This window comes from Pseudophryne corroboree, chromosome 9 (genome assembly GCF_028390025.1).
Source record: "Pseudophryne corroboree isolate aPseCor3 chromosome 9, aPseCor3.hap2, whole genome shotgun sequence".
In the NCBI taxonomy this organism is placed as follows: domain Eukaryota; kingdom Metazoa; phylum Chordata; class Amphibia; order Anura; family Myobatrachidae; genus Pseudophryne; species Pseudophryne corroboree.
The window spans coordinates 102,211,987-102,227,658 of NC_086452.1; the positions used below are offsets into that span (position 1 = coordinate 102,211,987).

The following is a 15,672-nucleotide window of genomic DNA, read 5'->3' on the forward strand; positions in this document are numbered from 1 at the left end:
AAAGTTGTTTCTAGCCTATCTACTTGTGAGATGGAGATTCCAGCTGATGCATCCAAGCATTTTGAAAAGATAGCAGTCTCTGCTCTCACCTCTCTCCCCCCTCCTAGGCACAGAACATCTGGGCAGGTAGTCCAAGCAACAGTTCTTTACTTTGTTTCAGCTCTCTGCAAAATACTGAATAATTAGTGCTGCAGAGAAACTGAGAAAGTGAAATATTTTGATATAATGAGAAAGCAGGAAAATGAATCCGTGTCCTCAGATCTTCCTATCATCTGCATGTTCTGAAATAAAAAGAAGTTGAACAGGAAAAGCATTTTATGCACAGTGGAAGATAATGTAAACCCCTGTCATTCATTATGTTCTTGGAGGTCTCCAGTAACTGCATCTACAGACAATGCAAATAGCTAACTGTCATACGTTTTGTGGCTGCAGAGAGCTGGGAGAGGAATGTGACGATGGTGCACTATATAACGGGGATGGCTGTTCTCAAAAGTGTCAACTGGAAGAAAACTACATCTGCCGAGGTTTGTATTTGTCATTTCAGGAAAATGTTCTGAAATATAGTTTAGCTGCTTTAATTACTTGGAGTACTTTGTATTGGCAGGAGAGCCCAGTCTCTGCTCTCTAGTCAGTGAGGATGATGGCGGTGATTTTCTAGATGACAGCATTGTGGTGTCTGCTATCTGTGGAGGGGAAACATCACAGGAATACCATGAACAATGGGCTAGTCAGGCTGTGGCTTCACATGAAGACCCCCGAGAGTGTCCCGCTTCTGCACTCATTGGGGAGCCCCTGCAAAAGGTAATGATGTCTGATTTGTCTTTAATAGGCTCCTCCTCTCACGCCTTATACTGTACTTCTAGAGCCTGTAATCAGTAGTCATAAGGGATAGCTAGTCCTTACAATGTCTGTCCATAATGTAAAGGAGAACTATTCCCAAAAGCTATCTAAAGCCGATTTAGAGTATTAAATTATTATTATTGTTTATTCACACAGTGCCACCAATAGCTCAGTGCTGTACAGAGACTATTTTGCTGCTCACAATGGGGGTCATTCCGAGTTGATCGTAGCACAGGGCTAGTCCGCCCCGCATGCCAGTGCCCCCCCCCCCCCTCCCCCGCAGAAGTGCAAAGGCATCACACAGCGGCGATGCCTTTGCACTTCAAGAGTAGCTCCCGGCCAGCGCAGCTTTAGCGTGCTGACCAGGAGCTACTCGTTGCTTCCCGTCCCGCAGCGGCTGCCCCCCATTTGGTCCGGCCACGCCTGCGTTGGCCGGACCGCTCCCACGAAATGGTGGCCAAACGCCGCCGTTCCGTCCTCTCCCGCCCAGTGATCGCCTCTGCCTGTCAATTAGGCAGAGGCGATCGCAGCCCTGCTGCGGCCTTCGGCCGTCTGGCATGCGCCGGTGCACTATGGCGCTGGCGCATACGCAGTGGGGACCCGTTCGCTCGGCTGCAACAAAAAGCAGCGAGCGAACGGGTCAGAATGACTCCCAATGTCCCTATCCCACTGGGCCTGATTCATATTTGTACGCAAACCCCATGGTTTGCGAACAAATATGATGTTTAGAGGTCTGCACAGAACAAGTCTGGCGATGTTACTCGCAGCCCCTGTCAGCCGCAGCATGATTGATGTGCTACGGCATTTGGAGGGTGAGCAGGGGTGACACCCGACACCATTCTTCAAATCAGATCCTATGGCTAGGTTGAGTAAGCTTCAGCTTGCCGGTGCCTGTAACCATCGAGATGGTCACGATGTGATCCGACGCAACACTTGGATCCTCACTAATGCTAACAGGAGGCATCTATCTCCTACAGACTCCTCCTGCTGCATTAGAATGGTAATTAAATGGAATTGCACAGCTGCTTCCTTGCGGCTGTGCAATTCCATACAAACATGAATGAATCGAACCCTATATTACCTAATGCACAAGCATACACAGTCAGGGTGCATTGTAGTCAGCTGCCAATTAACCCACCTGTATGTCTTAGGAGTGTGATAGAAATCAACACAAACATGGGGAGAGCATGCAAACTCTACACAGATAGGGCCCTGGTTAGGAATCAAGCTTGTCTCCCCAGTGTTGTGAGGCAGCATTACTCACTACCATGCCACCATATTCATATATGTTTTTCACTGGGTGCATAGATATTCAATTCCTCTGACATGCATAGAGATGTCCCATATATGTCAGCAGTCCCCAGCAAAATCTGCCCGTTTGCTAAAAATCCGTGGCTCTGCATGTGGAAGCCTATCCTGTCCACTGTTTTACGTTCACAGCCCCTATTGTCATCATTAGTATCTGGACTTACACCAGTTCCATGCTCTGTGCCTAATTTCCATACCACACTATAGGCCCAATTCAGACCCGATCAGAGGCAGGCTACCCGCCATGTTTTTGGTCGCAGCAGCTGCATGTGACATCACACAGCCACCACGACCCGCCCCAGCAAACAGTCCAGACACGCCTGCGTTGTCCGGACCGTGCCCACCAATGCCATTCGAATGCCGCCGACACATCCTCTCCAGCCCCATGACCGCCTCTGCATGTTAATCAGGCAGAGGCGATGCACCAGTGAGATGCTTCGCGTGCGCACAACACATAGGGCTTCAGCCTGAGATCGCTACCGTTGCAGCGACCAGGACTGAACATGGCCCTATGATCTAACATGGAAGCCAGCATACACACCCAAGACACTTCCCTGACACTCCCATGAGACGGAACAGTTTGTGCATTCACATGGCCACTGCCCAGATAATGCCAGGAGCCCCCATTTACGGATAGAGTGCTGCATCAACAGACGGCTTGGTTCGAACTAACAAACTCTGTCAGTTTGTGTATACCTGATCCAGCACATATGCAGGGGTCTATGGGGCTAATTCAGACCTGATCGCTGCTGTGCGTTGTCGCACAGCGGCTGATCAAGTCTGAACTGCGCATCCGTTACCGTGCGCATGTGCATGCCAGAGATGCGATCGGCATCTCAGCCCAGCGGCGATCGGACGCCAACGCAGGCATGCCTGGACTGTGCGGGCCGCGACAGCTGCGTGACATCACACACAGCCGCTGCGACCCTGGTTGCGACAAGCAGCTCCCTTCCATAGTGCAGGAGCTGCGCAAGTAGGGAGCTACTTGTCAAGTACAAAAGCGCTTTTGTACTCGTGGTTGGGCCTGACATGCGGGGCGGACTAGCCCCATGGTGGGGGGTCCCCCCGCATGTCAAAGTAACTGATCGTAGATGTGCTAAATTTAACACATCTACGATTAACTCTGAATTGCCCCCTTGTCTTACTATCATTCATGTGCGGTATGCTGAAATACCTGTATGAAAGATCTGTCCTCATCTCCACTTGCCTATGACTCAGAATCAAGCCCAGTGGCTGAGCAGAGAATCTCCAGGCACTAGAGCAGAGTATACAGTAATTAGGTATTTGGAAGGGTAATGAGGGGAAGGGGGGGCGGGGGTACGCTCTACCCTGGATTGTTGGAGGGGCCCTGGGTCGGTTGCACATTGGACAGGCAGATATAGGGCCCAATTCAAAGATGATTGCAAAAGCAAAATCTTCCTCTAATGGGCAAAACCATGGGGGTCATTCAGAGTTGGTCGCTCGTTATTTTTTTCTCGCAACGGAGCGATTAGTCGCTAATGCGCATGCGCAATGTCCGCAGTGCGACTGCGCCAAGTAAATTTGCTATGCAGTTAGGTATTTTACTCACGGCATTACGAGGTTTTTTCTTCGTTCTGGGGATCGGAGTGTGATTGACAGGAAGTGGGTGTTTCTGGGCGGAAACTGGCCGTTTTATGGGAGTGTGTGAAAAAACGCTACCGTTTCTGGGAAAAACGCGGGAGTGGCTGGAGAAACGGGGGAGTGTCTGGGCGAACGCTGGGTGTGTTTGTGACGTCAAACCAGGAACGAAACTGACTGAGCTGATCGCAGTGGCAGAGTAAGTCTGGAGCTACTCAGAAACTGCTAAGAAGTGTCTATTCGCAATTCTGCTAATCTTTCGTTCGCAATTTTGATAAGCTAAGATTCACTCCCAGTAGGCGGCGGCTTAGCGTGTGCAAAGCTGCTAAAAGCAGCTTGCGAGCGAACAACTCGGAATGACCCCCCATGGGCAGATATAACATGTGCAGATAGAATTAGAGTTGGGTGGGTTATATTGTTTATGTGCAGGGCAAATAATGGCTGCTTTCAGGTTGAACACACCCCACTCAAATATAACTCTTTCTGCACATGTTATATCAGCCCCACTTACAGTGCGCATGGGCCCTCATTCCAAGTTGATCGCTAGCTGCTTTTGGTCGCAGCGCAGCGATTAGGTAAAAAAGCGGCACTTCTGCAAAAGCGTATGGGCTGCCGTGCGCACGCGCCAAGTACTTTCACACAAAACTATGCTGTTTTACACAAGCTCGAGCGACTCATTTCAGTCGAACGTCTGATCGGGGAGTGATTGACTGGAAAGGGGCGTTTCTGGGAGGTAACTGAGCGTTTTCCGGGAGTGTGCTAAAAAACGCAGGCATGTCGGTTAAAAGCGCAGGCGTGCCTGGAGTAACGGGGGAGTGGCTGGCCGAACGTAGGGCGTGTTTGTGACGTCAAAGCAGGAACTAAACTGTCTGCAGTGATCGCAAGGTAGGAGTAGGTTTGGAGCGACTCAGAAACGGCATGAAAATTTTTTCGAGCAGTTCTGCTAATCTTTCGTTCGCACTTCTGCTAAGCTAAGATACACTCCCAGAGGGCGGCAGCTTAGCGTTTGCACTGCTGCTAGAAGCAGCTAGCGAGCGATCAACTCGGAATGAGGGCCATGGTTTTGCCATTAGAGGAAAATTTTGCTTTTGCAATCAATCTTAAATTACGCCCATAGTACGCTGCTACTGCTCTCTCCCCCTGTGTGATGTGCCCAGTGCTGCTGCGTTGCTTAACAGTGGCTAGCGGTAGTAGATGGGGAATCGCACTGAATGGCCCCCCTGGACCCACCCCATAGCCAGATTAAGGGGGGGATGCAGGGCATACTGTACCCCGGGCCCCCCTTTGTCAGGGCCCTCCTCCCCGGCCAGAGCACACTGACATCACTAGCTTTCCCTCTTAAGCAGCACAGAAACAGCAGCCAGAATGCGAGGACAGTATGCAGTGCGGGCAGAGACACAGGCATATCATGTTTTATGAGCTACTGACAGAGGTTTCTGACCAGAGGAATGATAGGAGGGTGGAGAGAGTTGTAAGTGACACATGGATCCCAGCTTCTCCTCCTCCCTGTCTAGATGTCTGAGTCCTGTCTAAACTGTTAAGCAACTAAACCATTTTGAACTAGAGATAAAGACAAACACAGAGAGTCCTCCTGAGTCCTGTCCCAGTGTGTAAGTAGTACAGAGGCTGCTGATATTCTTGCATGTGACAAAATAAGTTATTTTATTTTTGTATGTGGATTTTAAGGTTAAGTTGTCTTTGTTATGCCAAAAGAGAAGTTTACAAAATAGTTGTCTTTCAATTAGGTGGCGCTATAAACAGTACCCTGCCATTATTAAACTATTAGTTAAAACAATATATTATACACCATTGATTTTAATTTAATATACACAATCTGTACCTCCCACCATGACCCATTCCAGGAGGGACAACATGCTCTATATCTGGACTTCCTTCTTTATTTATATTTGCAATCACCTGTGTTGAAATACCTTTCTTATCAATGAAATAGTTCAACACAGGTGACACCAATCATATATTAAGTGGGAAGTCCAGGTAGAGAGCATTTTGTCCCTCCTGGAATGGGACACGGGAGATATGCACAATTTAATATTCATCCCTCACCTTCCATCGGGACCCCCCTGTTTTAAGTGCCCTGGGCACCCCCAAGGCTAAATCCGGCCCAGACCCACCCCTGAGTTGAAAGCGGTTACCTCGTCTGGAGCGCACGGTGCTGGGTTAAAAAAAAAATACATTGTTTTTGGAAGGAAATGTGACCAGTCCTACCCAATTTAGCCACACCCACATGGCTGCGTTGTCCGGGCCGCACCCCCCCCAAACGGTGTTCATTCGCAGCTGGCACGCCCCCTCCCACCCCGCGACCACCTCTGCCTGTTAGTCAGGCAGAGGTGGTCGCACCAGTGAGATGCTTTCGCTGCACAAAACACAATGGGCTTCAGGGTGCGATCGCTGCCGTTGCAGCAATCAGCTCTGAATTAGGCCCTACAGCACCATCCAACATGCAGTTTGTGTAATGCGCAGTCTTTTCATACATCTTCTGTTTGTCAAAGCAAGTGAGAAAATGAATATGCTATTAGAATTTTTATTATCAATAATACAAATAAAACTGCAGAACTCCTCCCAACATAGGGGTGATTCAGACCTGATCGTAGCTGTGCTAAATCTGGCACAGCTACGATCAGTCACACTGACATGCAGGAGGACGCCCAGCAAAGGGCTAGTCCGCCCCGCATGTCAGGCCCGGCACCCCGCACAAGTACAAAAGCATCGCACAACGGCGATGCTTTTGTACTTGAAGAGTAACTCCCGGCCAGCACGCATTGTTGTGATGGCCGCAGCAGCTGCGAATGACATCATGCAGCCACTGTGGACCGCTCCCCACACGGTCCAGCCACGACTGCGTTGGCCGGACCGCGCCCTCAAAATGGCAGCCAAATGCCGCCATGCCGCCCCCTCCCGCCCAGCGACCGCCTCTGCCTGTTAATTAGGCAGAGGCGATCGCTGGACAACGACAGCTGTCGGATGTCTGCCATGCATCGGCGCACTGCGGTGCCAGCACATGCGCACTTCTGACCGGATCACTGCAATGAACCGCAGCGTGCGATCAGGTCAGAATGACCCCCAGATTCCTAACATCACAATGCGAATTTCAGCAAACAGAAAGTGTTACATCTGGCAAACCGCAAACTAAAGCTGTGATACTAGTAGATGTAAGTGCTGAAATCTGACAACAAACTTGGTTTTCCGCTCACATGTCTTCAAGTAGAAATTGGTGAAAATGTTCATGACGCTCGTCTGACAACAAACATCTTATTTGCACTGGAAACCACAGAAAGTTATTTTAAGCTGCTAATTCTCCACTCTGAAAAACTGTTGGATACAGCATGGCAGAACGTTTATCACCACACCAATCGTATATGTGACAGCTCTTAGTTTTTGTCACAAGGCTTTCATGTTTGCAGCATTTGTCCACACTACATTTTAAAGTGACTTCACAGCACATTGATTTAGTTGAACTTGTATAGCAGCGAGAGGCAATCATTGACTTACATTTCCCTGCCCTACCTCTAGCTGCTGGTCGGCAAAGCATGGTGGTTTCTTGGGGTGTGGTTCATCAAATCGACAGTGTCTAGGTCGACAATGTTTAGGTCGACCACTATAGGTCGACAGTTACTAGGTCGACATGGATGGAAGGTCGACAGGGTTTCTAGGTCGACATGTGCTAGGTCGACATGAGGATTTTTTTTTTTTTTTGGTGTCGTTTTCTTCGTAGAGTGACCGGGATACCAAATTAGTGCACCGCGTCCCCTCGCATGGCTCGCTTCGCTCGCCATGCTTCGGGCATGGTGCCTTCGCTCCGCTACCGCTTCGCTCGGCACACTTTACCGTTCCAATCGTAGTCCACGTGGATCGTTAAGTATGAAAAAATTCAAAAAAAGAAAAAAAAAATGTGAAAAACTCATGTCGACCTTTAGACCTGTCGACATAGCACATGTCGACCTAGAAACCCTGTCGTCCTTCCATCCATGTCGACCTAGTGACTGTCGACCTATAGTGGTCGACCTAAACATTGTCGACCTAGACACTGTCGATCTTCAGACCGGATCCCGGTTTCTTGGGTATCATTTTTGGTATGTCACACCATCTGCCAAAGAGTGTTGGTTTATTTTGTATCTGTATAAAGAGATTATGGGGCCTAATTCAGACCTAATCGCTACAGCAAAATGTTTCTCTATCGGGCTAAAACTATGGGGGTCATTCCGAGTTGATCGCTGGCTGAAAATGTTCGCTGCGTTTAAGTAAAAAAACGGCACTTCTGCGCATGCGGCGCAGTGCGCACGCGCGATGTACTTTCACAACGGCCGATGTATTTTCACACAAGGTCTAGCGAAGCTTTTCAATCGCAATGGCCGCCGCAGAGTGATTGACATGAAGTGGGCGTTTCTGGGTGTCAACTGACTGTTTTCAGGGAGTGCTCGAAAAAACGCAGGCGTGCCAGGAAAAACACAGGCGTGGCTGGGCGAACGCAGGGCGTGTTTGTAACGTCAAATCCGGAACTGAATGGTCTGAAGTGATCGCAAGTGCTGAGTAGGTCTGAAGCTACTCAGAAACTGCACAATATTTTTTTGTAGCCGTTCTGCGATGCAATTGTTTGCACTTCTGCTAAGCTAAGATACACTCCCAGAGGGCGGCGGCTTAGCGTTTGCACGGCTGACCCCCTATGTGCTGTGCAGGTGGGGTAGATATAACATGTGCAGAGAGTTAGATTTGGGTGGGGTGTGTTCAAACTGAAATCTAAATTGGAGTGTAAAAATAAAGTAGCCAGTATTTACCCTGCACAGAAACAAAATAACCCACCCAAATCTAACTCTCTCTGCACGTGTTATATCTGCCCCACCTACAGTGCACATGGGACCTGATTCAGGTTGGATTGCAAATCCTGCATATTTCTAACAGAATTTGCAATCCTTGTGATCGCATGATGGGGGCTGTCCAGTATACTGACCGATGCCTCCCTGACCAAGCAGAAATTGCGCATCAGCTGTGTCACTCAGCCGCCCTGATCACGCCCATGGCACGCCCACCGTTTCTCCGTCGCCGGCCCTTCCAACGTTCCATCTCCCCCTCGCCCCGCGAACGCCTCTGCCTGATTGACAGGCAGAGGCATTTTCGGCAGACACCCGCAGTAAATGTGGGCGCATGCGCAGGTCGGGCGCTTCGCCCACATTCTTTTTATCATGGTTTCGGTTGGATCACTTGTTACGATCCAACCTGAATCAGCCCCATGGTTTTGCCCATTACAGAAAGATTTTGCGTTTGCGATCAGGTCTGAATTAGGCCCAGTGTCTTTTTGAGATTTGTGCATAAATATTTATTGAAGAGAACATTTTTAAAATGAAAACAATTACTTTAGAACCACACTTTAGAACAATTACTTTAGAACCACCACAATTACTTTAGAACCAATTACTTTGAACCAACACGCTAACATGTTGTGATTGGGATTTTAATGTACTGAAGCCAGCCTTTGCGATTGGCAACATGTTCACGTACTTCAGCAGTGATCTTTGGTACCTCGAGAGTGCTGAAATATACAGTATCTCTGCCAAGAAACATCTGCCAACATCATGGTATCCAAGCACCATGACAAAATCCTCATACATCCTCAAGTCATGGACTCGCATCTATTTACAGTGCGTCTGATTGTGAGTTTGGAGCAAAGCAAAAAAAGGAAGTAACTTTGCACCTGGCCCAAACCATGTTGCACTGCAGGTTGGTACATTGTCATCACTAGTGGGGTGTGGGCTGCACCTGTGTGTCACCCTCCGATGGGGTGACACCAAAATGCCAGCTTCTCTACAGTCACCGGGAGTCGGGTGCTGCACTGAGACATTATCTTGCAGCACCCGGCTCATGTTTATGAAGAGTTGCTGGCAGAGCAGGGGCAGTCTCTGGGTGCAGCAAAGCATCTAGGAATGCTTGGCACAGACTCAGGGTAAAGAAATGAGACCGCCCACAGGTCACACCCATTCTTCTTGAGGCCATGCCTCCTTTTCGCCGCTTGCGCCTTCGATGTGCATATAGTTACTGACTGACGCCACTGGGCTGGGGAGATGCAAAATGTGCAGAGAGATTTAGGTTTGAGAGGGGAGTGTCCAAACTAACATCTACATTGCAGTGTAAAAATAAACTGTCCAACATTTGTGGCTACATGCAGAATCAGACAGGTTTTACCCTGCGTTGTATTTGTACCCCTTGCACTGCAACATGCAGTCATTTAGACCAGTTCCAGTGGTCCGTGCTTCGTTAACAACATTATTATGTCACTACGCATGACGCTGCATCAGCCCATCCCTATGTGTACCTGCTGCAGCTGCCAAGGAGCATCCCTGAGCCCATATGGATAACACCCCCACCCCCCGCGGGCCGTCAGGCACACTGTGACAGTCGGGTTCACTACGATATGCCGGCGGTCGGGCTCCCGGCGACCAGCATACCGGCGCGGGAACCCGACCGCCGGCTTACCGACAGTGTGGCGAGCGCAAATGAGCCCCTTGCGGGCTCGCTGCGCTCGCCACGCTACGGGCACGGTGGCACGCTATTTTATTCTCCCTCCAGGGAGGTCGTGGACCCCCACGAGGGAGAATAAGTGTCGGTATGCCGGCTGTCGGGATCACGGCGCCGGTATACTGTGCGCCGGGATCCCGTCAGTCGGCATACTGAAGACCACCCTGACAGTCAGAGGCTATTTACAGCAGCTGCGCACAACCCCACTGCTGTCTAACTCTGCGGTGGTCCCTAGTCCCTTCAGACGCAAGGAACCCTGCCTGTGGTGAGTCCCTCCTGGGTCCCTGCACCCTCACCACACAGTTTACCAGTGACATTTACTGTAATTAGTGATACTGGATCGATTAGCACAAGTAGGAGAGGGGTGTTCAGAGTAGGGGTCGAGGGGGGGTTGTGTCAAGAGGTCATTGAGGGGAGGGGGAGTATCAGAGATATCTGTGTACCGGGAACCAAGATTTCTGTTGCTTGCCCTAGCAACATGGTTTGTTCAAGGTGCAAAATGACTCACTTTTATGCTTTACTCCCATCTCAGAATCAGCCCCCAGTATTCTATACATACCGTAGCACCAGGAGCAGTTCTAGGCGCGGGCAAGCCGGGCCTGTGCCCGGAGCGCTGTGGCCTGTGGGCGCGGCCACAGTCACCCCGTAGGCACCTGTATCCCGCATATCGCAGTCCCTGGCTATAGCAGGCCCCGTGGGCTGTGTGTGCACCCGCTGCAGCCGGCACCATTGTCAGATGCCAGAGGTCCTAATCGACCTCTAGTGTCTGTGCGGCACTGTGGGAGAGATGTCATGACGTCTCTCCCATAGATCCGAAGAGCGGGCGGCCAGAGAGGGAGGGCTTCAGCGGTCGGGAAGCAGATGCGGGGCTTGATGAGTATTGTGTTTTGTTTTAATTTGTGTGTGTAAGCGGCGCATCTACTGGGGGCAAATCTACAGGGGGCACAACTACTGGGCCAAATCTACAGGGGGCACATCTACTGGGGGCAAATCTACAGGGGGCAAATCTACAGGGGGCACATCTGTTGGGTGCAAATCTACAGGGGGCACATCTACTGGGGGCAAATCTACAGGGGGCACATCTTCAGGGGGCATATCTACTGGGGGCACATCTACTGGGGGCATACCTGGTGGTGTAATGTGACTGACGGACACTACTTCGTGGTGTAATGTGACTGTCAGTACTATTCTGTGTGTGTGGGGGGGGAGGGGGCAAAGGATACTTTTGCCCTGGGCGCCACAAGGTCTAGAACTGGCCTTGTGTAGCACTCATCAGTTGACATCAGAATTATGGGAACAGAGACAAAAGGGAAAAGTATTCTATTACAGAGGTCAGCATATGACCTCTGTGATAGCCAGATATGACCCATAGGCCACCAGTTCCCACCACTGGTGTTCAGAAGTGTTCCTAGGAAATATTTAATAAATATTGGATACTAGGTGATTCATCGCACCCTACGGGTGCTCTTCACACCGTCGGAAGGGGCTACGCCCCATAACCCCTAAACATCCTTTGGCTGGGCAATATTTATATGATATGGAGTATTACCTTAAAGCCTAATATTGTTAGTGGTTACATATTGCACGACGGAAGGGCATCCGATGTTGAAGGGGGCGTAGCACCTTGCGAGGGCGTGAACAGCGGCTGCAGTGCACGCTGTACATAATGTAGTGGGTGCGGGGGTTACCGCGTATGGGGGAGGGTGTGTGTAGACGCTGCTGGTGGAGGTGGATGCGGGGGGTGCGCGGATGGGAGAGGGGGTCGGGAGGTGCTGTGGGTGGGGGACTTGGGGGCGGTGGATGGGGGAGGGGATCCGGAGGCGCTGCAGGTGGGGAAGCGGTGGAGGTGCTGGGGATGGGGCATATGCAGGGCTATTGCGGATGTGGCAGGGGTTCCGGAGGCGGTGTGGGTAGGGAATGGGCGGGTGTGCAGCGGGTGGTGTTGGTGGTCTGGTGGCGCGGTGGGTGGGTGAGGGGCAGGGGTTCTGTGGGTGGGGGGAGGGGCAGGTGCGGGGGTGCGGCGGATGGGGTCCAGAGGCGCTGCAGGTGATGGGGGTAGGGCAGGTGCAGGGCTGTTGCGGATGTGGGAGGGGAACCAGAGGCGGTGTGGGTGGGGAAAAGGCGGGTGTGCCGCAGGTGGTGTTGGGGGTCCGGTGGCGCGGCAGGTGGGTGAGGGGCAGGGGTTCCGTGGGTGGGGGAGGGGCGGGTGCGGGGGTGCGCGGATGGGGTCCAGAGGTGCTGCGGGTGGTGTAGCAGCGGGTGCGGGGGTGCTGTGGGTGGAATGGAGGTAGGTATCTCCTATATATTAGCCCAGATCTGTGACTTTGTGACTCATTTGTCACAACGCTGGGCGGAGTCAAGTCACAGATGTGGCCTAATATATAGGAGAATACATAGGAGAATAGGATAAGTAGGAGAATAGGAGATATATATATATATCAGTACATAGTGAGCGCAGGAATGTGCGGAGCGAGCAGCAGTGGCAGCAAGGTATAGGCTCAGTAAAAGCACCGACCCCCCACCGCCAGCCATTGGACTCATGGTGGAAGACAGCCCTGTGATTGACCGGCCGTGCTGCTAGCAGCGCAGTGATTGGCTCCCGCTGCGTCCCCGCTCTCTCAGGTGGACGCTGGCGGACATGTAGTTGGTGGCCCAGGCCACGTAGAGCAGGGAGAGGATGTAACTCATCCCACGCAGGATCACGCAGGAGGACAGGAGCGGTGTGGTCTGCGTGGTACAGACCATCCTCAGCTCCCTTTATATTGCAGGGACCAGGTGGTGAGTCCGTGGACCGGGAGGGGCTCAGTGTCAAGGGACGGTGCACACGGGCACCTTACCGGACTCTCCGTCGCCTCTCAGCGCAGTGACCAGCAGCGTCCGCCTAAGAGAGCGGGGACCCAGCGGGAGACAATGATTGTGCTGCTAGCAGGACGGGCGGCCAATCACAGGGCTGTCTTCCACCATGAGTCCAATGGCTGTCGGCGGGGGGCGGTGCTTGTACGGAGCCTTAACCTGCTGCTGCTGCCGCTGCTCTCTCCACGCATTCACTGTTATATATATATATATATCCTATTCTCCTATGTAGTATCCTATTCTGCTATATATTATCCGATTCTCCAATATATTCTCCTATATATTAGGCCACATCTGTGACTTGACTCCGCCCAGCCTTGTGACTCCACCCAGCGTTAGCAAATGAGTCACAAAGTCACAGATCTGGGCTAATATATAGGAGATGATGTGATATTAAACAAAGAGTATCCTCATAGACATATCTTTTGCTTGTAGGACTGCCTGCCTTTCAATGGGGTCTCGGGTACCCAGTTGTCTTCATGGTTCCCCTGTAACGTCTTTCTGGAACAGCGTGTCTGGTTAAAGGTAATCTGCCTATTGTTTAACAAATCAATTGAACTGGATGTCTGGCTAAAAAAAACAGAACTGATTTTTTAACTATGTCAGAATAGTATACAAATGGAGAGTTCACGATTTACACTTTAACTATATCTCATTGTTACTCCACCTTCACTTAGGTCAGCTTTGCTAAGCCCAGTCTTGCAGATTCATTCTGTATATACCTGTCTTCTGATGGCAGCCTTCCCAACAGCACTCCAATGGCCACAGTCACTGCACATCTGACTGATGCAATGGGACAGAATCATTCACTTGGTGAGTAAAGATGATAGAAATCACCAATATTTCACTTTATAGCAAGAAATATCGTTACTACAAAATAAGATTTTACTTACCGATAAATCTATTTCTCGTAGTCCGTAGTGGATGCTGGGGACTCCGTCAGGACCATGGGGATATAGCGGCTCCGCAGGAGACAGGGCACAATAATAAAAGCTTTAGGATCAGGTGGTGTGCACTGGCTCCTCCCCCTATGACCCTCCTCCAAGCCTCAGTTAGGATACTGTGCCCGGACGAGCGTGCATAATAAGGAAGGATATTGAATCCCGGGTTAGACTCATACCAGCCACACCAATCACACCGTACAACCTGTGATCTGAACCCAGTTAACAGTATGATAACAACGAAGGAGCCTCTGAAAAGATGGCTCACAAACAGAATAACCCGATTTTTGTAACAATAACTATGTACAAGTATTGCAGACAATCCGCACTTGGGATGGGCGCCCAGCATCCACTACGGACTACGAGAAATAGATTTATCGGTAAGTAAAATCTTATTTTCTCTGACGTCCTAGTGGATGCTGGGGACTCCGTCAGGACCATGGGGATTATACCAAAGCTCCCAAACGGGCGGGAGAGTGCGGATGACCCTGCAGCACCGAATGAGAGAACTCCATGTCCTCCTCAGCCAGGGTATCAAATTTGTAGAATTTAGCAAACGTGTTTTCCCCTGACCAAGTAACTGCTCGGCAAAGTTGTAAAGCCGAGACCCCTCGGGCAGTCGCCCAAGATGAGCCCCCTTCCTTTTGGAATGGGCTTTTACCGATTTTGGCTGTGGCAGGCCTGCCACAGAATGTGTAAACTGAATTGTATTACAAATCCAGCGAGCAATCGTCTGCTTGGAAGCAGGAGCACCCATCTTGTTGGGTGCATACAGGCTAAACAGCGAGTCAGATTTTCTGACTCCAGCCTTCCTGGAAACATATTTTTCAGGGCCCTGACAACGTCAAGTAACTTGGAGTCCTCCAAGTCCCTAGTACCCGCAGGTACCACAATAGGTTGGTTCATGTGAAAAACAGAAAACACCTTAAGGAGAAATGGAGGACGAGTCCTCAATTCTGCCCTGTCAGAATGAAAAATTAAGTAAGGGCTTTATATATGATAAAGCCGCCAATTCTGACACACGCCTGGCTGAAGCCAGGGCTAATAAAATATCTCACATGGAAGGTGACGATGCTAAGTCCACAGTGGTGAGTGGTTCAAACCAATGTGACTTTAGGAAACTCAAAACAACATTGAGATCCCAAGGTGCCACTGGGGCACAAAAGGAGGCTGTATATGCAGTACCCCTTTTACAAACATCTGAACGTCAGGCACTAAAGCCAGTTCTTTCTGGAAGAAATTCGACAGGGCCGAAATTTGAACCTTAATGGACCCTAATTTTAGGCCCATAGACAGTCCTGTTTTCAGGAAATGTAGGAAACGACCCAGTTGGAATTCCTCTGTAGGGGCCTTCTTGGCCCCACACCACGCAACATATCTTCGCCAAATGCGGTGAAAATGTTTTGCGGTTACATCCTTCCTGTCTTCGACCAGGGTAGGGATGACTTCATCTGGAATGCCCTTTCAGGATCCGGCGTTCAACCGCCATGCCGTCAAACGCGGTAAGTCTTGGAACAGACAAGGCCCCTGCTGGAGAGGTCCTTTCTTAAAGGTAGAGGCCACGGGTCTTCCGTGAACATCTCTTGAAGTTTCGGGTACCAAG

The 15,672-nt window shown here is 50.5% G+C and overlaps 1 protein-coding gene and 1 long non-coding RNA gene across 5 annotated transcripts in view; one reads left to right on the forward strand and one right to left on the reverse strand.

Annotated features, from left to right (window-relative positions):
- The window catches only part of PAPPA2 (pappalysin 2), a 560,359-nt gene that overhangs the window by 355,312 nt on the left and 189,375 nt on the right, over positions 1-15,672 (forward strand). For all 4 annotated transcript variants that reach the window (XM_063939706.1, XM_063939705.1, XM_063939704.1 and 1 more), the window contains 4 exons: positions 433-524; positions 605-801; positions 13,564-13,653; positions 13,806-13,941. In XM_063939706.1, coding sequence (XP_063795776.1) covers positions 433-524; positions 605-801; positions 13,564-13,653; positions 13,806-13,941 — 515 coding nt within the window. The remainder of the gene's footprint in view (positions 1-432; positions 525-604; positions 802-13,563; positions 13,654-13,805; positions 13,942-15,672) is intronic.
- The window catches only part of LOC134957660 (uncharacterized), a 60,797-nt gene that overhangs the window by 858 nt on the left and 44,267 nt on the right, over positions 1-15,672 (reverse strand). The gene's annotated exons all lie outside the window — the stretch shown is intronic.